This window comes from Macrobrachium rosenbergii, chromosome 42, assembly GCF_040412425.1.
Source record: "Macrobrachium rosenbergii isolate ZJJX-2024 chromosome 42, ASM4041242v1, whole genome shotgun sequence".
Taxonomy (NCBI): domain Eukaryota; kingdom Metazoa; phylum Arthropoda; class Malacostraca; order Decapoda; family Palaemonidae; genus Macrobrachium; species Macrobrachium rosenbergii.
This window is the reverse complement of record NC_089782.1, coordinates 38,958,822-38,981,321: the sequence shown is the minus strand read 5'-3', so window position 1 is coordinate 38,981,321 and position 22,500 is coordinate 38,958,822. Positions and strand designations below refer to the sequence as shown.

Below are 22,500 nucleotides of genomic sequence, written 5' to 3'. Positions count from 1 at the left end.
CAATAAAATGAAAGAACTTTAAATTAGCAAATAATAATAATAATAAAAAGAGTGGCCGTTTGGATGCCGTTGACTTTATATTGCAATTTCTCAGTCTCTCGAATGAGTTTCTATGTAGCTACAGAGAAACTCAACTCAGCGGAATCAAGACAACCATTCTGGTTAAAGAAGTTTGTTATTATTATTATTATTATTATTATTATTGAGAATTTTTGGCTCGAGTAAAGATGGGTCTCTTCCGAAGTCATAACGTTAAAGATTAATACGTCGCGAGAGGTGAAAAGTGTAATCGTGTTTCCGTAGACTGTCCTTCGAATTTCCTAGAATATCGTGCGGATTCGACATCGCCTCGTCCACTTTAAGGAAGTGGGCGTAGTGAATGGGCGTGCCAACGGGACAGCCAACGCAGTCAGTCAAAAGGCCTCTTTCTTAGGCGAGAGCTAACGACCGCTGAGCGCATCTTGAAGGCCGATCTTTTATTCCCTTTCCCGCGTCTTCAACTGACAAATGCTTTCAGAGTAACCTTCATCATAGGTAACAACAAGGCCAAGAGAAAGAGAAGGTCTGCTCACTTCCCCCAAATCCCCCAGTAGGCGGAGCTTTGTCTACCTCCTTATTGCGTCAGCAGATGAATTGCCGTAATGAGCAGGAACGTCTAGGATACGTCATCGCCTACGTAGTTACCCCAGGTGGGAGGCGACTCCACCCGGTTGGGTAGACCTTGTCTCTCTTCGCCTTGGGTAGTCAGGCATAGGTACCTTTTCTCTTATATTTTATGGTAGTTCAGTAGAAGAGCATTGGACTCTCATTCGCAGAGTCAGTGGTTCGATCCCAAATGGGAAACAATGAAAGGGCGTGGGGCTAGCAATCTCATCCCTAGAGAGTTGCTGATGACCTGATATCTTACCTTTTCTAGGGCGAAAGGTTTTATAATGAAAATAAGCAGTCAGATCCATTTGCATGCATACACACTCACACACCTATATATATATATATATATATATATATATATATATATATATATATATATATATATATGTATATATATTTATATATAATATATATATATATATATATATATATACAGTATATATATAAGTATATGTATATATATATATACATATATATATGTACACACACATATATATATATATATATATATATATATATATATATATATATATATATATATATATATATATATATATATATATATATATATATATGGAGAGAGAGAGAGAGATAAGGGACCCTTAAGCAGTAATGCACAGCATTTGTCTGGATTAGTATTTAAGCCACATTTAATCATGCTATATTTAACAGCTGACGTTTGAGGCAGGGAAATGCAGTAAGATTAAAATATTTAAAGTGTCGACTGTTGCTCTTTTCATGTTACAGCTTAATGAATCGGATTAAATTGTCTAACCTCATTTCCATTTATATTCTGCAGGATCCAAAACTATTTTCCCCTTAGTCATCCGGCAGAGGGAATAAAATTACGCGTGAAGTATATGTAAATTTAATGTGATGTGTCAAACCACCATTTTAATCTTGGACAATAACAGTGGAACCGTAAATGGAAATAAAAAAAATTAAGTCAAGGACTTAAACTTTTTAATTTCAATGACCACCTCGGTCCTCCCAAGAGCACTTCATAACCAGTTCTTGAAGTCACGCCAGACCCAAGGAACACCCCCACCCCACCCCCGAGCAGTCCGAGAACTTAAGTTTGAAAATAACCCGAAGTTGAAACTGACTCTCTCGCAATTTCGAGGCGTTTGTATGGAGGCGGAGGACCTCCCTGTCATCCCCTTAAGATAAGCCTCCGAGAAATAGAACTCCTCGGGGACTCGAACCGGCGTCAGGGCCCCTTCCCCTCCCCCCACCCACGGCGCCTCTGTTCAATTGACGATCAAGACACGTTGTAGCATAATGGCATCCTGTTTTTTCCTCGCCCCGTCCTCCAACAGGTTCTCGGAGTTGGAAAAAAACATTTAAGTGCCCCGTAAAATAGGCCATAAAGATCCGCAGCACTGGTCTGCTCTCCGTTCTCCCTTTTCCTCTCCCTTCCATTCCTCTGTCGCGGAGCCAATAAGGCCGCTAAAACATTTCTAATTCACTCCAGAATGTCGATGTCGGCAAAGATCATATTGCTCCCCTTTGCTCACAAAGGCCTCGGCCTTTTTCGTTTGATTTTATTCCGGTACTTTAGGCGTCGTTTATTCCTTGGCCTTACTGAGAGACGGGCACCGAAGGCCTTCAGGGAGCGATTGCGAACTCACTGATGTTTATCTTAATTGGCAATGTTAGTTTAAGCACGAAAATGGTCACCCTTTGAGGAAAGGTCCGAGTTTCGTTTTCATTCACCTACATGGTTTTGGAGCTAGAATGCGTCAGGGTTCATCAACGCCTCATTTTTACGGCTCTAATCAAGACAGAGACAAATGATACAGCATTGAAAATATAGATTAATACTTGGATTAAGTTTTCCACGTGGCACAGTTATATTTTAGATCCCTCAAGCAAACGTTCAACGCAGTCTCTTTCTCTGAATTTGCAAGAACAAAATAAGGGAAGAATAAAGTGTGGTTCTGCCTGGGGTGGGTAAGAGACTCAGTGAAAGATTACGAGGAGCGTTTGGCGTGTCAGAGAGACTTTGTGGACAGATGAAAGAGTACATGCGTGTCATTCTAAAGACTGTCTGGGTAGAAATGCGGTTGGTAGGAGAACAAGTTGTGATATGAAGTGTAATAGGAAGTATATATAGAACATATATACTTCCTATATATATATACTTCTATAAATATGAAGTATATACAGAAGTATATATACTTCTACTGTATATATATGAAGAATACATAGAACAAGTTGTAATATAAAGTACATATATATGAAGTATAAGTAAGAATAATAAAAAAGTAAAAAATATTTTATGTGTGAATTTTGGATTGGAGAACGAGAAAGGCTAGGTGTGCTGAGAGTTCTAAATGCAAATCTAAGCGATGAAATAAAAAAACAGATGACGTAAAGTGTAGGTTTCGAACTCAAAGTGTGAGAAGAACAGAAAAGGGTATACAGAAGAGCTTGATTGTATGTTGAAAATAGATGACTTCCATAAAGAATATTCACAAGTATAGTTGGGAGAGAGCAAAGGGTTAGAGTTATGGATTTATGGAGATTTATTTCAATATTATCTGATAGAAACTGAAGTGGAAATGAAAGCAATTTTAGGTAGAGAGGAAGGTTAAAAATGTGGCCGTAAATATAATCAGTATAAGGAGTTTGATATGCAAAGTAAAACAATTACAAATAGGAATATAATGGATAAAAACAATGTTAGGGTTATATAAAGAAATGAAAAACTGGGGTTATTGAGCCAGTAAGGAATTCTTGCAAGCACAGGCGTGCAAGAAGGAATAAAACCAGTATAAAGAGAGATGGTGATATTACTGTGAAAAAAACCGTGTTGCTTTAAAAATAATTCAAAGTAGGAAAGAGATCTCGTGGTGACATAATAAAAGAAAGAAAAAAATATATGATGAACAGAAATATTAATGGCAGAGCTGAGCAAACATTTTAGGGAGAAACAGAAATTGTTTTTTAGGGAGGCAAATTCCTAGTAAAAGCACTCCAAGAGAATGTTGTTGGTTGTTGATGGGGTGAGTATTTGAACAGTTTTTAAAAGCGAAGGTTTGTAGGGAGGCAGATCTGAATAATGCAAGAGTAAAAAGGGTTAACGTAAACATGAAAAATCTTTTGGAATGACTCTGACTGCCAGAGATACAGATGAATTATTGAAGAATGGGGAGATGCAAATACTTTATACCATAGCAAGTGATATGGTAATTGACCTGGGTGTACGAGGTACGTTTAGATGAAGGAAAGATTCCAAAGGAATAAGTGGGGAGAATGAATTCTTCTTGGCTTTAGGGGTTTGGATAACAGAAGTGGCTCTAAGAATCATAGGTTTATAAAGTTACTTGTTATACGTAAGTAGGAGTTTTTATAGAGAAATTAACGAATAATAAAGGCTATGATAAGGGGTCAACAATGTGGGTTTTGACAAGGAAGAGGGAGGTGTGGATCAAGTGTATGTGAGAGAAGTTTGAACACTGAAATAACTTATGAGAGAAGCGATGGAGATGTCATGTGGAATGTGATGAGGATAAATGACATGAAAGGTATTTTATTGAGGAGTGTTTTTGATGAACGTAAAGCATATACTATAAGCAGATGGGGGAGTGGTGACTTGTTAAGGTGTATAGGACCTCAAGGATGGAGTGACGCAAGGAATATGGAAAAGGATAGGCTATGCAGGTGCTATTATTATTATTATTATTATTATTATTATTATTATTATTATTATTATTATTATTATTATTATTATTAAAATAGTTTTACCTGACCACGGAGCTGATTATTAACTCTCACAGGGCTAGCCCGAAGGATTTGTTTTTAATTGTATTTTCTATTTAGATTTTGTCAGTTGAACTACAATTTTTTTTAAAACTTTACAACTGGATTAATTTCAAATGTTGAAGTTTGTGGGATAAGGAAAGGAACAGTGAAAGGAATATGTGGTGGTGTACGTTGGCAGTTGACACACTGTTGCTTGGCGACAGTAATACCAACCAATTATGAGAATCTCTGGGTAAAATACCCGTACAATAATCCTTTACTTGTTCTTTTTTACATGAGCTACTTCACCAACTGAACTTCCTGGGTCTGGAGTCCAGAGAACGTTTCAGTTTAAAGTAGATGGTGAAATATTTCATGTGAGAAAACACCAAACCTCGATATTTTGGTGTAAGAAGAATTTTGTCAATAACTCAGATGCTTTGGCATTTAGTCAGTAACTCATGCGACAACTTTGACAAATTAAGTTTTCACTCTTGAAACAAATTCTGTGTTAGGGTACATAAACTTGGATGACTTGGTAGAATTTTGAAGTTGTCCAGCTCTGTGGTTTGAAATAAGTTTGAGCTGAGTTATTTTAGTTATTTTGTAATACATCACGACTAAAAAGCGTCCTAAGACGTTCCCGTAACTTGCTGATGTTTATCACATGGCCTTGTAGTTAAAGTTTTTTTTTTTTACGTGTATTGATAAATTTGAGTTATTTGTTTACTTGCATTAGTGGGCCATCTCCTTTCAGTATTTACGTGGCTAAGTAAATGCTTTAATTTTGACCTCTTACATGTTTTGTTTATGTGCACTTACTTCTTAATTTGATGAGGGATTGTCATTTGAATTTTAACATATTCTGATGAGTGATTATGCTATAATTTTCGTTCATTGTTATTGATGAAAACTTTTCATCTAAAATTTTATTTACACTGATGAATAACTGTCCATTCAAAGGTCAGATACCAAGAGACACCATAATTGAGAGAAAAACACGGATATATCCCTTAGGTCATGAACGTCAGACCTAACAGATAAGATCTTCATGCAACGTATTTTTAAGGAGATTAATATTCCTATTTTCATTCCGTTTAAACTGTCTGCACCAGTATTTCTCTAATCTTGCAATTTGCTCGCGTGTAACAACAACTTTTGGAAAACAAGAAAATGGCATAAAGGAAATAACTTGCTAGAATATACCCTTATCATCTGATTTTTTTTGGAGGTGACAGTAAAAGTCCTCACCCGATATCGCTGACGTCGATCGTCATTGGCGGGAGCTCGCGCTCAGCGCCCACGATTGGTTACAATGTTATCAGTTGTGGATATTTACCGTCGCCTCCAAAATAACGCGCTAGCAGCCAAGGGATCTTGTTTAGGGGAACAGTGAACTAATTAGAGATCATGAATTGGAGTTCATGATTTCAATCAGCCTTCAGCTGGCGGAACAGATGGCATGGCGATAAAGCTGCTAATGTTATTTGCTACGTAGTAACTGTATTCTTTTGAACAAACTATTATTATTGTTATTCAGAAGATTAAACATATTCATATGGAACGAGCCCGCAGTGGCCATTGAGTTAGAATTCAACCTTCCAAAGAATAAGGCGTTCATTAGGAAGAAGTAAGTTTCGTTAAATCCAGAGAAGGAATGGAATCAAATTAATCACTTTTAATGGGAAATAAGAATAATGGAACTTTAGTTTTCCATCGATTCAAGTGACGTGGCCCCTCCCTCTCTGCACTCTAAATTCGCCCAGTGTTACTCTGCACTGTAATCGTCCGTCCTCCAACCCCCACCACGGAAATGAAGCTGTGATATATACCATGCCATGAAAAATCCATAATTTTCCATACGAGGAGAATAAGAGCCATTGCTGGGGTCTCATTTTCCGCTTATTTTCCTCTCGTTTCCTGCCATTTCCCTCCCAGAAGGCGAAGGGGAAAAGGGAGACACCCTTTCTGGGTATTTACCAGTCTGTGTTTGTTTAAAGGGGAACACGAACTCTCTCTCTCTCTCTCTCTCTCTCTCTCTCTCTCTCTCTCTCTCTCTCTCTCTCTCTCGGCTTCATACAAAACAGGTTAATGACTTCAGAATTTTAGACCGGGCGCTAAAAGTTACCTGTATTTTGTCATTGGTTAGTGCACAGCCCTCTTTTGTTTTAAACTTCGCATATGCTTGGAGGGATAATGCCATTATTCTTTCCCTTCGAATCATTACCCCCCCTTTCCTTTACGTCGAAGGAATAGAGAGAGAGAGAGAGAGAGAGAGAGAGAGGGGCGGCTGGGACTCGTGATTCACAGCGCCACTGAATCTGATTGAATGAATCCCTGGCTCCTATTTGGTTTGGGACACGACGATGCAATCATAATACACCTCGTTTTGCCGAGACGTGATGAATTCCCTGCAGCTCATCCTTCGCGAGCGGAGGATAATGTCTGGCAAAAGCCAGTCAGTAGTTATTCGCATCAATTGTGCGGTAATACTATGCGCTGTCTATCGCCAACTCCCATCCTCCTTACTCGCTATGATATATCTTCATCTCCTGTCGACGCTTTCCAAATATTCCGTTTTCTGCGTATCATTTATCAAAGTCCTTCTTCTTCTTCTTCTTCTTCTCAGCCGCCCCCTTACTCCTTCCCCAGGCTACCCCCCGCTCCCCAGGTATCCCTCCCCTCCATGGCTATCTCCAGGGTAGTCCCGCCTGGGGCACTCTTCCTGGACTTGTCGGGATTATATAAGCGACCCTTTTTTCTTCGAGGGGTTTACCCAACTCTGAATGATTGTAGTTTCAGGTTCCTGGGTCCTGCTGTGGTGGTTGCTTTGGATTTTTATTTATTATTTATTTATTTTTCTGCTCTATGGCGATAGATTCTGAATTCCTTTTAACTTTATATTATCTTTTATGCATGACTCTCTCTCTCCCACGTAGGGGTGTAGTGACGTCATTGCACCTCATGCGGTGCATTGTAGGCAAAACTTAAGGTTCTTTGCAGCGTCCCTTCGGCCCCTAGCTGCAGCCCCTTTCGTTTATTTTACCGTACCTCCTTTCATATTCTCTTTCTTCCATCTAACTTTCCAACCTCTCCTAACAATCGATTCACAGTGTAACTGCGAGGTTTTCCTCCTGTTACACCTTCCAAGCCTCTTAACTCTCAATTTTCCTTTCATCGCTGAATGACCTCATAGGTTCCAGTGCTTGGCCTTTGACCTAAATTCTATATTCAATTCAGTTCAGTGACTCTCTCTCTCTCTCTCTCTCTCTCTCTCTCTCTCTCTCTCTCTCTCTTTCACATTTTGTTACTGTATGATTATAATACATTCGAAAGGCCAAAAGTTTCCCTATGGTCTGCAGTGTTCATACATCTTTACGATGTGGTTGGTGATTGGTTTAGATTAAAGTGGCCTTATGCCGGTTTGGTTCATTGCCTTTTGGCGGCCCGTAGGTGTGGTAAAGTGTGGAAAGAATGAGAGTCCTAGTGTGGACCTCAGGACTCTGTCCAGTCAACAGAGAAAACCAAACAGTGAGCTTATTTAGAAAAGATTTTCTATTATAAGAATAGATTGTAGTGGCAAACGCACCATTGTATTAATTGTATGCATAGGAATGTACTCGTGTATAAATGTATAAATATATAGTTTGAAGTTTATGAATCTCAGTTGTTTGTGAATTACAATGAACTAAAATATTCACATTGTACAAAAATTGCATAATTTACCGAAAACATCACTCTCAGAAAATTGCAGAGTTGAACAATAATAATAATAATAATAATAATAATAATAATAATAATAATAATAATAATAATTATTATTATTATTATTATTATTATTATTATTATTATTATTATTATTATTATTATTATTATTTTGTCCCCAGAGGAGACAGAGTAAAAGACAGGGTAAACAAGGTAATTGGAACGAATAAAAAATGTCTAATCCTAAACACTGTGCATTAGGATAAAAAAAATGTTTCTGACATTTAGAAAAAAGAACTTTCATCTGCTGTGGAACTGCAAGCATTGATGACAGAAAGCTCCCAGATTCCATTACTGTGCTTGTGTGCAGGCGAAAGTCCTTCCTTTTGATTCTTGCTCGCAACGCGCCTTGAGTTCTTCCTTCCTTGATCGAATTTCCAGAAAGCATAAAAGAATCTATCGATGATCTGGCATCAAACTTCTACAGCAGGGCCGTCCAAGTTGTTTAGTCTGAGAGCCACTATTGAAAAAGCAGAAAATGTATGCACGTATATAAAAAAGAGAAATATTCTTTTGCTTATTTTTCGCTAGTGGGCCACTTTGAAAATCGAACTGGCCACTTTTGGCCCACGGGCATGAGCTCATGTTGGAATGGCCCTGTTCTACAGTATCTTCTCCACTCTTTTTTGTTCCCATTGTCGAACTGTGCCTTTCTGCTTCTTCACGAAGAACAGGCCTCGTAGGAAGGTTGTGCCGTCAGTGCACCTCGCACGCTGCACTGTAGGCATTACTATGTTTCTTTGCAGCGTTCCTTCGGCAACATTTTTTTTCATTCATTTTACGATACCTCCGGTCATATTCAGTTTCTTCCATCTTACTTTCCATTCTCTCTTAATAACTGTTTCAAGATTTCCACCCTTTCTTAATAACTGTTTCAACATTTCCACCCTTTCTTAATAACTGTTTCAACATTGTTTTCGGCGCTGAATAGCCTCGTGAGTCCCAGCGCTTGGCCTTTGGCTCAAATTTTGTATTGCAACGAAGAACAGGGAGTTAATGCTCACTGGATAAAAGGCGTATGCACATTGTTTTTGTGATGCAAAAGAACGTTGGCTACTTCCTTTCCCATTTTTGCAGGCACCAGGCTTTGCTTGGAATATTATCCAGAATTGTTCATACGTGTCGCGGTATTTATGGATAATTTCCGTTGTTTGAAACGAATTGAATATAGGGTTTAGGCCAAAGGCCAAGCACTGGGACCTATGAGGTCATTTAGCCCTGAAACGGAGGTTGACGGCAAAAGGTTTGAAAGGTGTAACAGGAGGAAAACCTCGCAGTTGCACTATGAATCAATTGTTAGGAGAGGCTGGAAAGTAAGATGGGTGACAGAGAATATGAAAGGAGATACAGTAAAAGGAACGAAAGGGTATATAGCTAGGGACCGAGGGCACGCTGCAAAGAACCTTAAGCAATGCGTACAGTGCACCGAATAAGGTGCACTGGCGGCACTACTCCCCCACGGGATATTTTCGTTGATGAAGGTGCCGTTAATACATTAGGCATGCAAAAATTATGCAAAGACTCTTGTTGTGAACTTATGGCTGCCTCACGAGCCTAGTTGTCACATTGAGTTTTTGGAATCCTCTCGCCCTCGAGATGATTTGCTGATAAGGGCATTAATATACTTGTAGCAGTGCTTATTTAGACAGACTACTATCCAGACATGATAACTGCAACATGCAACACAGCTGACGCACCAGTATGCAACCGTAAAAAAAGAATTGCAAAAGACAATGAGAAGTAAGTTTCGCCTCCAATTCATGGACGTTTTGCATAACCTCAGTCAGCGAGTCACCGGCCCATGAAACAGGCAGCGATGTTGGGAGGAACTTTGACGCTCTGTTTATGAATCTGGATGGGTCTAATATCAGTCGTTTCGTGAAAGGTGGTCCGTTGTGGTCTGTTCTTTTCATTCTCTCTCTCTCTCTCTCTCTCTCTCTCTCTCTTGCAGATTTTCACTCGGCAGTTTTTATCATCAAATGAATGATTTAGGAGCAACTGTTGCGTTATCTTGCTGCGTCTCTGCGTTCTTTTCTAAATTCGTTGCGGCAGATTAATTGTTGTGAACTGGGTTTGACGTGGGGCTGTTTTTGGTAAAGGAACCAGTTCGTAACGCCGACAAGCAATATGCTAAAATTATTATTAATTTGTTTGTATGTGCATATTTGTAGCTGTATGTGAGAGAGAGAGAGTGATAGAGACAGAGAGACAGACAGACATAAGTACTTGTTTGTATGTGCATATTACAGTCTTTGAAATGAGAGATGAGAGAGAGAGAGAGAGAGAGAGAGAGAGAGAGAGAGAGAGTCATAAGTACTTGTTTCTATATTAGAGAGAGAGAGAGAGAGAGAGAGTAATACGTACTTGTTCGTACTTGCACGTTTGTAGTTATATGAGAGAGAGAGAGAGAGAGAGAGAGAGAGTAATAAGTATCTGTTTGTATGTTCCTATTTGTGTCTATGAGAGAGAGAGAGAGAGATTGGTCGGAGGGTGGCCTCGGTTGTTCCAATAAAAATGCATTTGGAATTAGAATTCCAATGAAGTAAAAAGGAAAGTCTGATTTTTAGAAACAACCCACGGTATTGATGACAGTACCTGTGATTAAGCCTATCACAAAAATACTGGAAACAGAGCCTCGACTAACCTTACCCCGTAGTCGATAGGTTGGCTGATAGGTTTAGATTAATCTGGCGTGACGACCATAAAGTTCATAGACGCTGAAAATAATTCGCTCCCTATACACCTGACCACTGGCATCCCAGATCTTAATAATTTAATAATTCAGTTCAGATGCCTTTTAATAATATTTCATGGAGCTGCATACGTGAGCTAGTCTGTCTACTTCGCTTTGTAAGGCGGACTGTGCCAGATCTTGTTTGCAATATCTGCAGGCACCTAACAGATACAAGTTAAGTATACCTTAGCTTAACCAGACCACTGAGCTGATTAACAGTTCTCCTAGGGCTGGCCCGAAGGATTAGATTTATTTTACGTGGCTAAGAACCAACTGGTTACCTAGCAGCGGGATCTACAACTTATTGTGGAATCCGAACCACATTATGACGAGAAACGAATTTCTATCACCAGAAATACATTCCTCTGATTCTTCATTGGCCGGTCGGAGAGTCGAACGCTGGGCCAACAGCGTGCTAGCCGAGAGCTCTACCCACCCCTCCAATGAAGAATTCCTAACAGATACACAAAATAATATTAGCCGGTAAGAAGCGAATGAGGTCACCTTTGAATACCTTTTGACACGAGTCTTCATTTGAGTGAATAAATATTTGTATAACATGTAAAACATCCCACTGCTCATGGAATCCTTTTTCTTCTATTGTCACTTCTTGCCATACAAGAAATATGTATTGAAATGTCCCTGATGATGTTCAAAAGACCGAGTTCCTCCTGAATACAGGACTTTTTTATATTTTCGTTGTTCGACTTACGAGGGAATTCGAAATATTTTGAAAAGTGTGCCACATTTTATTTTCCCTTTATCAAACACATTTCCAGTGTGTTCCGACACGCATCGTGTGTTCAGAGAGAAGGCGAGAGCCGTGATTTTTTTTTTTTTTTTGTCATATCCAGTGCATGTCACGCTTGTCATCCCGGGCACCAATTAAACTTATTCTTCGCGCAACAGCCCCCAAACAGCAACACCCAGTTGCACAAGACACAAATATTCATAGGAATAAAAAAAAAAAGAGCGCTGATTTTTTTCCCCTACCGAGTATATCGGAGAGTCGACAACATGAACCGTGAATTAATGTTCGTCGCAGCTTTTTAACATTACCCCCCATTAAACTTATTCTTCCTGAAACAGCTTTCGAACACAAAAAAGCGACCTGCAGCATGAGACTTCAAACCAACAAGGGTTCCAGAAAAAAAAAAAGTCCTGGAAACAGTGCTGGATAAAATCCTCCTGAGTATTGGAGGGGATCGAGAAGTTTTGTTGGAAGCGCACAATTTTCAAAAGTTAAAAACAAAACCTTCCCTATTTTTTTTTCTTTTATTTCTACTTTCTCCCCCCTTCACGGTTCCTGTTCGTTTTTTCTCCCTCCAGTGATGTTTTTTTTTTTGCTTCCTCCCTCACTCTCGGCTGAATCATGGAGAGGAACCACGATGGGAGTCTGTAGACTTGTAGCTCTTGCGTTCGTCTGAACGTACAAATGTAATATCCATCTTCTTTTAATGATTTCGTGCATTTCCAGGTATCTAGATTTCGGTTGTCTAGCATTTTTCTGATGGTTTTTCAGGTTGGAAGTATTCCTATCTCTCTCTCTCTCTCTCTCTCTCTCTCTCTCTCTGCGACCTGTGTAGGCGTAAAAGAAATGTCAGGTAGCCCGAAGTGTCTACTGGGAAAATTATCTTGATATATAACAATGTTAAACCTGTAGTGAGCATAATTTTTTTACGAGATTTTGAGATAATTGATCATCATCAGGTTGAAAATGTTACAAAAGGACCATCAGAATTATGCAGATTACAAAATAAAAATTAACCAAAAAATGTATTAAAGATAATATACAATGAAGATAGAGAATTATAAAATGGACCTTGAAATTAATGATGTAAAACTATTAGTAAGTAAAATATCATGTAAAAGAGGCGGGTCTTTACATACAGACGAAAAAGGTGTAAAAAATGCAGCAACAAACAATTGCAAATTCCTAAAATAATAATCCTATATAGTGATTGTTACATCAGCGAAAATAAAATCAGTAATACTTAAGAAACACACTAACGAGTTTTTTTTTCCAAGGCCCTATAGTATTCACAAACCTGCAGCAAGGCGTTTTAAATACTGTCACGTGATCAATTCAAGGGTCTCCAGGTCATTACTACCTGTTGTACATAAGATACAGCTTCGTCAACCGTCGTGTATCATTTCAAAATACATTTTCTAACATATCAAAATATATCAAAACAATTAATCTTGAGCGTAAAAGTATCTCTACTGCGGAAATTTTTTTATTTCGAAACGACCGTTTATTAAAAAAAAAATATATATATATACTGTATATACAGTATATATACAGTATATATATATATATATATATATATATATATATATATATATATATATATATATATATATATATAACCTTAACAGGATCATCCTTTCACTAGCCAAAATTTTATAGTAGCACCTTTTATCCAAATACTCTTGAGCCACCAATCTCAGCTTTTGGCTATGAAGTGGATGAAGAAACGTATTTCCGACTAGCCATTACTTAATATTGTAGCTTCTTTCTTGAGCAGTTCAAAATTCAATTAATTTTTTTTCTTATTTCTTTCAGTCGCCCACTCCATCAAAGGAAGAGCCTCTGTAGCGTCTCTTCTTTGTTCAAATAATACTTGAATGAGACGAAATCCTGAAAACTACGTAACATCTGAGGTATTTTCAAGCTGATTCGCGTTTCACAGTGATGCTATTTGTTGAGGCGATAAAACTCTTATTATGTTTATAAAATGAACTAAAATGAATGTCAAGTAAAACAGGGCAGTAAATTTGTAATATATTCAGAATGCGGTGTTCTGCTAACACTTTCTGTTGCTTATCCAAACGAATATCATAATTTTTCACAGCCTGAGGTTTTTAATTTTCTGTAAAAGACAACTATTGTGCCGCCTTTGTCTGTCCGTTCGCACTTTGTTCTGTCCGCACTTTTTTCTGTTCGCGCTTTTTCTGTCCTCCCTCAGATTTTAAAAACTACTGAGACTAAAGGGCTACAAATTGGTATATTGATCATACACCCTCCAATCATCAACCATCAGCCTCTGTAGTTTTCATTTTACCATAATCGTGCTCCTGGCAGTGATATAGATAGGCCACCACTGGGCCGCGGTTAGTTTCATGGGTCACGGTTCATACAGCATTATACCGCGTTAAAGTTAGCCATAATCGTCTTCTGGCAGAGATATAGGATAGGCCACCACCGGGCCGCGGTTAAAGTTTCATGGGCCACGGTCCATACAGCATTATACCGAGACCACCGAATCTTCGGTGGCCTTGACTATACGTTGTAGCGGCTGTACATAGAACTCGATTGCGCCGAAGAAACTTCGGCGCATATTTTACTTTTGTTTCATATTAATTCTAACATTTCACGTACAACACTACTGCGCCGTCGTAGTTATCTTATGAATGAATGACTGAATGATAATGAACAATTGTAATTATTGATCAGCTTCTGTAAGCCGGATGGGTGTGTTGCAGACTTGGTTCAAGATGGAAGAGCACGGTCAGTGCTGGAACTCATCAGAGAGGATGGCTTCACGTCCCTTACTCCTGAACGCATATCGATAATCCTGCTTTCAGCGATGCTTTTTTGTGCGTCGTGGCTGACGATATGCTGAAATAAAAGCCCGGGATACAAGGCAATGTCCAGAAAATATAATAAATAGATCTATTTTTACTTCTTTAGTTTATTCTTTTCTAGTTCAGTCTCATACAGCCTAGGCCTATGAAGTTAATATTCGGTCGTCGGTTGAATGAGAGTACATTAAGCCCATAGGATTATAATTGGATCGTAAAACAAATATATCTTGTTAAACAAAGCGATTGGTAGGTACACACTACATTTTATCCTTAAAACATTAGATGCTTTATGCTTTTTTAAAATCGATTTCTCTAGTGCTAAATAGTCAGTGACTCTCTAATTATATTAAATTGAAATGTAAATTTATTTTCCTACAGAAAGTTGTCTTAATTTCTGAAATCATGATGTAAAATAAACTTTTTTTCTGTGTACAATAGAGCAGTCAGCTGCAGGATACAGAACAAGTGGTCTCTCAGGCCTCAGGGTTCTTTTTGGCAACATAGATTGTAGCTCTGTTCGCTACAATGAGGGTGCAGTAATTGTATTCTAACCTATGGTAATCAGTTCCGTCGTATCATCCCATATGCAAAGAAGTCCGAAAGTGTGATTTCATAATCGGAAACAAGTAGAGGATAATAATCTTTACAAACATTCTGGGAAACGATAGTTATTTTCAACGATCAACATAACGTCACGGAAAAGGATGAAAATAACGTCAGTCGGTTATGTGGACTATCTGACTTCCTCTAATTGCAAAATCATGCAGCATTTCCCATTCTGAGAAATTTATTAACAACTATACAGGATACTTTCTCAATCTGTGTATCGTTTCTGCTATCTTTCATATGTGCGTGGCCTCGTGCGTGGCTGTGTATCGTCAAGTGTTGATGTATGTACTAGTGTATAATCACGCTGCTTGCGTATGCTTATTATCGTTAATCGACTGGGGGGAGTTGTTGAATTAAAATTAAAATGAATATAAAATTTAGGCCAAAGGCCAAGCACTGGGACCAATGAAGTCATTCAGCGCTGAAACGGAAATTGACAGTAAAAGTTTAAAAAGTGTAACAGGAGGAAAACCTCGCAGTTGCACTATGAATTAATTGTTAGGAGAGGGTGGAAAGGAAGAAAGAGAATATGAAAGGAGGTACAGTAAAAGGAACGAAGGGGGTTGCAGTTAGGGGCCGGAGGCACGCTGCAAAGAACCTTCAGCAATGGCTACAGTGTGGAGTGAGTTGTGAAATGCTTCGTAATATTTGGAATTTGTAGGAACTTTGTAAGTCTATACATGCGCTTGCAAGCACTCACGCAAACACACACACACACACACACGCACATATAATATATATATATTATATATATATTTTATGGCAATACATTACTTTCTTCCTCAATTTTATGTGCAATACATCGTGGTTTGCAATATCAAGTTTGTAATTAATACATAAGCTATACATGTTTTTTCTTATTCGTAACTTCAACATTCATTACTTTAGTGAGTGTGTGCATATGGAATTCTGGATCGTGCATCGAGATATATTCAATAACGCACCTTTGAGAGGGGAACGGATAAAGGAGTGCAAGGAAATCACATCTAAAAGAGTTTTGTCACGCTAAGTAGCGCTTTCTCATTTTTATTAAATGGATCACATTAAGGTAGAACGTCATGGAAAGTGTTTGCAGTAGTATTTATAAAAGTGCTCCAGCCCGAAAAATAAAAGTTGACGATAATAATGCGAGTCAGGTGTTTTGTACCGAGAGCCATGCAAAAAGTATGGATATCTGGCAACACTGGCACCTGGCATGTGCATGAGTGACAGTTAGTGTTCGTCAGAAGTTTATGACGGGAGTGAAATTGTGTTGGTTGCGTCGTTGATTTCCGCTAATTTCTGTGGATCCAAGGACAATTACCGGAGGAAAATGAGGTGAGAGGTTTGTGAATATACAGAGGTAAAAGCGACATATATGCAGCCACAGAATTTTGTGGTATGCACAATATATTCGGGAAAGTTTCATACAACACGAGCTAGCCGCGGGAACGTAGGGACCCGCCTAGCCTACCTTGCATAATGCTTCAATTCACGGACAACCTTCCAGCTATTTTTCAGGGCAGACGTCTGTCGTGTGAGCCAGGGTCAACTTAGAAAGAGGTACGGAATATAAATTTTTCCATGGATATTTATACCCACGAAGGTTTGTTCACTTTTCAGTATCTCTTAGGCTAAGCGGGAAACCTCGGCGCGGTTTAACAGGGGTGCTGCCATCTGTTGATAAACTTTGCCATATTATTGGGCAAAATTCTATTCTCATTCAACGTCGCTTTGGAAAAAGGTCGCCTTTGGGTAGGTTACAACTGGCTTACCCACCCATGGATGTTGTGAGTGAAGTGTTACTTTCATATCTAAAATTGCCTCTGAATTCTGGTATAAGCGGTACAGGTGATTTATAGGAATCGGGCAACCGTTAAAGTAGAACCGAATGTTTACTGAAGTTATGAGCATTACGCAGATGAAGAATTTTGCTCTCAGAATTTTGGACGAGAAAAAATTATCATCTTAAGTCCTCATTTGTATATTGGAACTCCCTTACCATAAAAAATTCGGTCTGTTAATTCATTTTGCCGTGAAGTTAGGTGTGGTCACAGCCAACAACTTGCTCTGCCAAATCGAGTTTGTTGTAGGCATAGTTTTGCCATATAAAGCGCAAGGATATTTTTAGACCTACGCATTGATATTGAGTTTACCAACAAGCAGTTTTTTTTATTTTAGTGTTCTTTAGAGAAGAATCTCGGGTTTCTTTTGTTATTTTTACTCAGAGGCGAAAATCAGTCTTGATATGACTATTTAGAATAGAGGAAGGAGTTAAAACATTTACAATAAAATCTGGGAGATTCAAACAATTCTGGAACGATGTAAAATGTCACCGGTGTTTGAATATGACGGACCCGGTGAGGAGGTTTGACCATGTGTTTGGAATTAAGATTTGTTATTTAGTGATAGGAGTAGCTTATTTAAATACCCATCCTTAACTGAGATAGGCGATTGGCGATGTGGTAACGTTATAACTGAAGAATGATTTAAAAAACTAACCTGTAGAAACACTGTACATTAATAATAAATTAGGTTGGTTAAGAATAATTTTTTTATTTAGCCATCAGTTAGCGTCCTTTTCTCATTACATTTTCCTTTTGCATATGAGATATTGTTCTAATTCAGATAATGAACCATGGAAAACTTTTATGAATGAAAAATATGAAATTATATAATTTGTTAGGTGGTCTAACGATTGTTCAATCAAGCTAACATTAAAAGGGGAAAATGTAGTCTCATTAAGTAAAGGGTATTGGAATGAAGTTGTATTATTTTACATGGTATTGTGAAATCATTAGTTTTTTTATGACTTGGAGTAATATTAAAGAAACAGAAAAGAAAATTTGAAAAAAATTTTGCTAAATGTAGTGTAAATCTTTCCTTTTGAGATGTTTAAAGAAAATTCATCTTGCAAAATAGGAATTACAGAAAATACTGAATTATCGGTTAAAAGAGAAAATGGGGAAAAAATCGACGTTGTTAAAATTAAGAATTCATTAAAATAAATATTATTCACTATGATATATGTGAAGGAATAAAAATGAGGCCAAACTTAACAGTAAATGAAATTCAAAAACTCTCAGTATGGGAGAGTACTACGTTGAAGCCCTTTTAAACAAGAACACTGGCCTAACCCTACCCAAGAAATGTTTGGATAAAGCTTAATTACACTGTTACAATCAGAAAAAACTAACATTAACCCCAGAAGTGACAGGGACAGAAGTGTGAGTTGTCCAGTGTGGAGCGGAAAAATGGGAAAAGGCTGGGATAGGTATCGTTGTTTTTATTAAGCTGGTTATATGCCAGCACGGCTCTTGCTCACGCAGCAGCCCGTAAGTAAGTTTTTTTATGTGAAAATGAATGGTAAGGACTGGGATAGATAGCCTTTCAGCAGATTGTTATGAAACCTATGGGAACGATGTAAAACAAGATTTTGTGGGTCTAGTATAATTTTGTATTTGAACATCAGCCGGTTTTGAAAATGGATTAGGGAGTCATTACTCTCATATCAACTAGAGTGCTATAACAATGTTAGATGTGGGTTTTAAAATACTGTAATTGCAAAGGTAGCCATTATCAAATTTGACTGCGTTATGTTTGATAATGTCTTCTGAACAGTTTAGTTGTCCATTTTGAAATCGGATAAGTTCTTTAGATGTTCTTAAAGACCAAATAAAGCCTAGGCTGAGAAGGGAAGCCGTAACATTCTACATATTCACAGGAAGGCGCGACGAGATTTTGGACCGAGAGGAAGAACGGGACTAGGGAGGCCAGAGAAATAGAAGACTTCTATGACGAAGGGGAGTTTAGGACAAAGGAAGTATACCACCTATTGTTGGTCTTGGAAAACTGAGGGATTATGTGCAAGAACGCAGGTACGTTTGTTCTGGAGTTCAGAAGTTTCGAGCAGAGGGGGAGAAAGTTGCGTGTTTGTTGGTGTATAAGGTATAATAGGATTTCAAATGTACGAGAGAAAGGGCATAACTTGTACGTGAAGTTAGATGGTTCTCTTTTCTTGATTTAGGATATTGCCGTGTCATTTGAAGACTGTTATTAACCTTCATTATATGAGTTATAGTAAAATATACTGCTTATTTGGGTTGTTTGCATTTGAGGTTGTTACGTTTAGTCCACAATTCTGACCTAAAGTGGAAGACCGCAGTATCTGCAAAAATACAAATCTGAGAAAAATGGTAGGTACTGCAGTTTTCCCTTGCTTTACTACTCATTTTGCAGATGCTGCAAATGGGACCCCTGAATAAAGCATTGGAGAATCGTTCTGAAACTGTAGTAACTTGTGTATTAGTGTTTCACGAACCCAATAGGTGGCATATCTCCATTTCGAAAATTTTGCAGATGCTGCGTTTTCCATTTTAGGGCGGAATACATTTAAACGTCATAAACACATGTTGGCAACTTATTACTTATGGGAACAACTCAGCGACTGTATGTGTAGAACGAACTTTTGGAAATGTTGATAAGTATTTGACTTGTTGTCAACATATTTGTGATTTGTGCGTGGTAACTTGCCGATGTAGGTTTATTGCTGTTTTACGGCTGTGCGCCCCCCACCGTTACGCTTTGCGATAGAGAACTTGCTGATGTGTAAAAGTTTGCCGTAATATTAAATCAGACAGCATCGCTGCTGCTTGAACGCGTGAAAGAAACGTCTTTTGTGTTCGGTTAATGTTCTAATATGAGAGAAATCTGCCAACTAGTTTTGTAGCAATTATGATAAGGTGAAACATTTGATTAATTTAGCGTCAATTTTATTTTCTGGACATTTGGCAAAAGTGGGCGTCAGTCACACCCCCAAAAAAGGGTTCCCAAAATGTGGCAGATTTTCAAAATTATTTCTTTATAACAGCAAATGCTGCACCATTGACTTATCTAATCACGTGACCCCGCATGCTTGACTTTGACCTAATTTTCAAGGTCTTATATGTTTTATGCTAAAACAGACATTTTTACATGAAATAACAGCTACATATCTAATGGAAAAATATTTAATTTAGAAGTCCGTTATTGGCATCCAAAAGTAAAAAAAAAAAAAAAAAAAACTAATCTATCACATTTCTACCCCCGCACCTAAATATCATTGGTGATACGTTCCAAGCAAATCGGTATCAGCCGACTGAAATTCTGTATATAACATAATAAAACTCTATTCAGATGAAGGGTCGTTTTGTGGAAAGTGTGATTTGGAGGTAATACTAATTGTTTTAAATTCGGCGTCGCTCGTGATTTGTAACGCAAACAGTACTGCCCTAAAATGGAAAACTGCAGTATCAGCAAAATTTAAAAAATTGAGATATGCCACCTATTGGGCTCGTGAAACACTAATACACAAGTTACTGCAGTTTCAGAATGATTCTTCAGTGCTTAATTTAGGGGGCCCCATTTCCAGCATCTGCAAAATCAGTAGTAAGGCAAGGGCATTATCTACCATTTTTCTCAGATTTGTATTTCTGCAGATACCTCAGTCTTCCATTTTAGGGCAGAGTAGGTTGAAATGCGGAGGAATAGTTCGGTAAATCTTTCCCTTTTTTAATAGCTGACAAATAGAAGGGGTTCTATCTAATGGGCAAAAGAGGGATGATAAGGGTCCCTCCTGTAATATGCCAGGATGATGATGATATGATGATAATGATTATCAAATGACGTTTTGTATTTTTTTCCGGAAGTGTGCTGCAGGTAAAAAAAAAATTCCAAACCGAATATTAGCTATATATTGTAATTTTTATCCGAAGTCTAATTCCATTGTTATTGTTGCCTTTTATTAACAGCTTATATTATCCTCAACTGAATTCTTTCATAGACCCATGAATTAGTAAATTAGTTTTTTTTTTTTCGAGGAAAAGTAAGTAGAAACAGAGAAATCGCGAAGATAAAAGATAGCGTGTTGCATAAACGAAAATTTTCTGATGATAAAAGGAAGTATATTAGATAAATAATAATTTTCTCACGGTAAAAGAAGGTATATTAAATAAACGAGAATTTTGTCACGGTAAAAGAAGGTATATTAAATAAACGAAAATTTTCTAAAGATAAAGAAAGTGTGTTAAATAACCGAAAATTTTCTCACGCTGAAAGAAAGTGTAAACGAAAATTTTCTGATGCTAAAAGAAAGTGTATTAAATAAACGAAAATTTACTAATGCTAAAAGAAAGTGTGCTGAACGAAATTTTTCAGAGATCTCTCGCAGGACGCTTATCAAGAGAAAAGTCAGCCTTCAATTGAAGTGTAATAGAAATGCGTAAAAATATGTATGATGGTGCCAGAAGCAAGCCATGAATGGGAAGATTGAAACCACTTTAGTTTTAGAATAGCTGCCGCTATTCGGAATATCGTTACCATTTGCCTAATAGTTACCATTACTCAAATGCAGCAACGATTGTGTACTGACATACGCCTGCTCATGTGCTTTCCTACACCGTGAAATCAGATTGCACGGTAATGCTCATGGCCGACTGTTGGGTGAATTTGAACGGTGAAAGGAAATTTGAGCTATGCGTTGAAATGGACTGGTTTGGTGGTTTGCGTATTCTTGTGGAAGATGATGTCGAACAAATGGAATTCTTACGTTTTCAAGAATGATTTGAGATGAGGTAAATTTTTCGAGGCCCACTTTTCCGTCCTCTTCTGGTTTATCCGACATTTTCCGTTTGCATCGGCAAGTCAAAATTTTTAGATTTCTTGATTACATGTTCTTATATGTCATAGCTATTTATGTCTTTGGGTAAGTTTCTTAAATGTCATGCAGTGTTCATAACTTTTTAGAACTTTTATGTCGTGTATTACGAGGTTCGTTTTCCAATATTTTCTCGTACTTGGGCTTCATTGATATAGCCTGCATTTGGCCAATACCTTTCCTGTTTTAATGAATTTGGTGGTATATTTCTGTAGGTGGGGAGCGAATAGATACGATTTTTCGTCAACAAAAGTCGAGAAGTTCCCGTAGGATTGGTTACCCGGTCATTTTTAGAAGTAAGAAACTTTTAAGATCGGAAAATTATCGCTGGGGTCAGGTTACAGAAAGATATCGCTGGTTAATTTTCTTCTTATTGCTCATCATATATCCACCGTTATTCATCATCATCATCATCATCATCATCATCATCAGTTTATTTTTGGTGTTAAGTGATACCGTTAAGATTTTTTCTGTATGAACTCATCCGTGATACGTCCTAATTTTATGCATGTAGTAATTTACCACCTATCTAAGTTCTTATTCCCGTCTGTAGCATGAAAGACCTCGCGTGCTGTGAACTGGATCGGGATAATTATTATCTCCAATCCTCATTCCGAAAAGAGATTTTGATTTATTTAAAATCTTGGATTGTACCTCAATTTGTTCAGCTTCGACTTGACATCGGTGAAGTATCGGTGTGACATCAGTTATGAGTGTCATTTTATGTCAACAG

At 37.9% G+C, this 22,500-nt stretch overlaps 1 protein-coding gene across 2 annotated transcripts in view; it reads left to right on the top strand.

Moving 5' to 3' along the window:
• LOC136828285 (carbonic anhydrase-related protein 10-like) overlaps positions 1-22,500 on the top strand; it is a 455,301-nt gene that overhangs the window by 21,608 nt on the left and 411,193 nt on the right. For both annotated transcript variants that reach the window (XM_067086160.1, XM_067086162.1), the window contains exon 2: positions 18,798-18,951. In XM_067086160.1, the coding sequence (XP_066942261.1) occupies positions 18,936-18,951 (16 nt within the window). In that variant the 5' untranslated portion in view covers positions 18,798-18,935. The remainder of the gene's footprint in view (positions 1-18,797; positions 18,952-22,500) is intronic.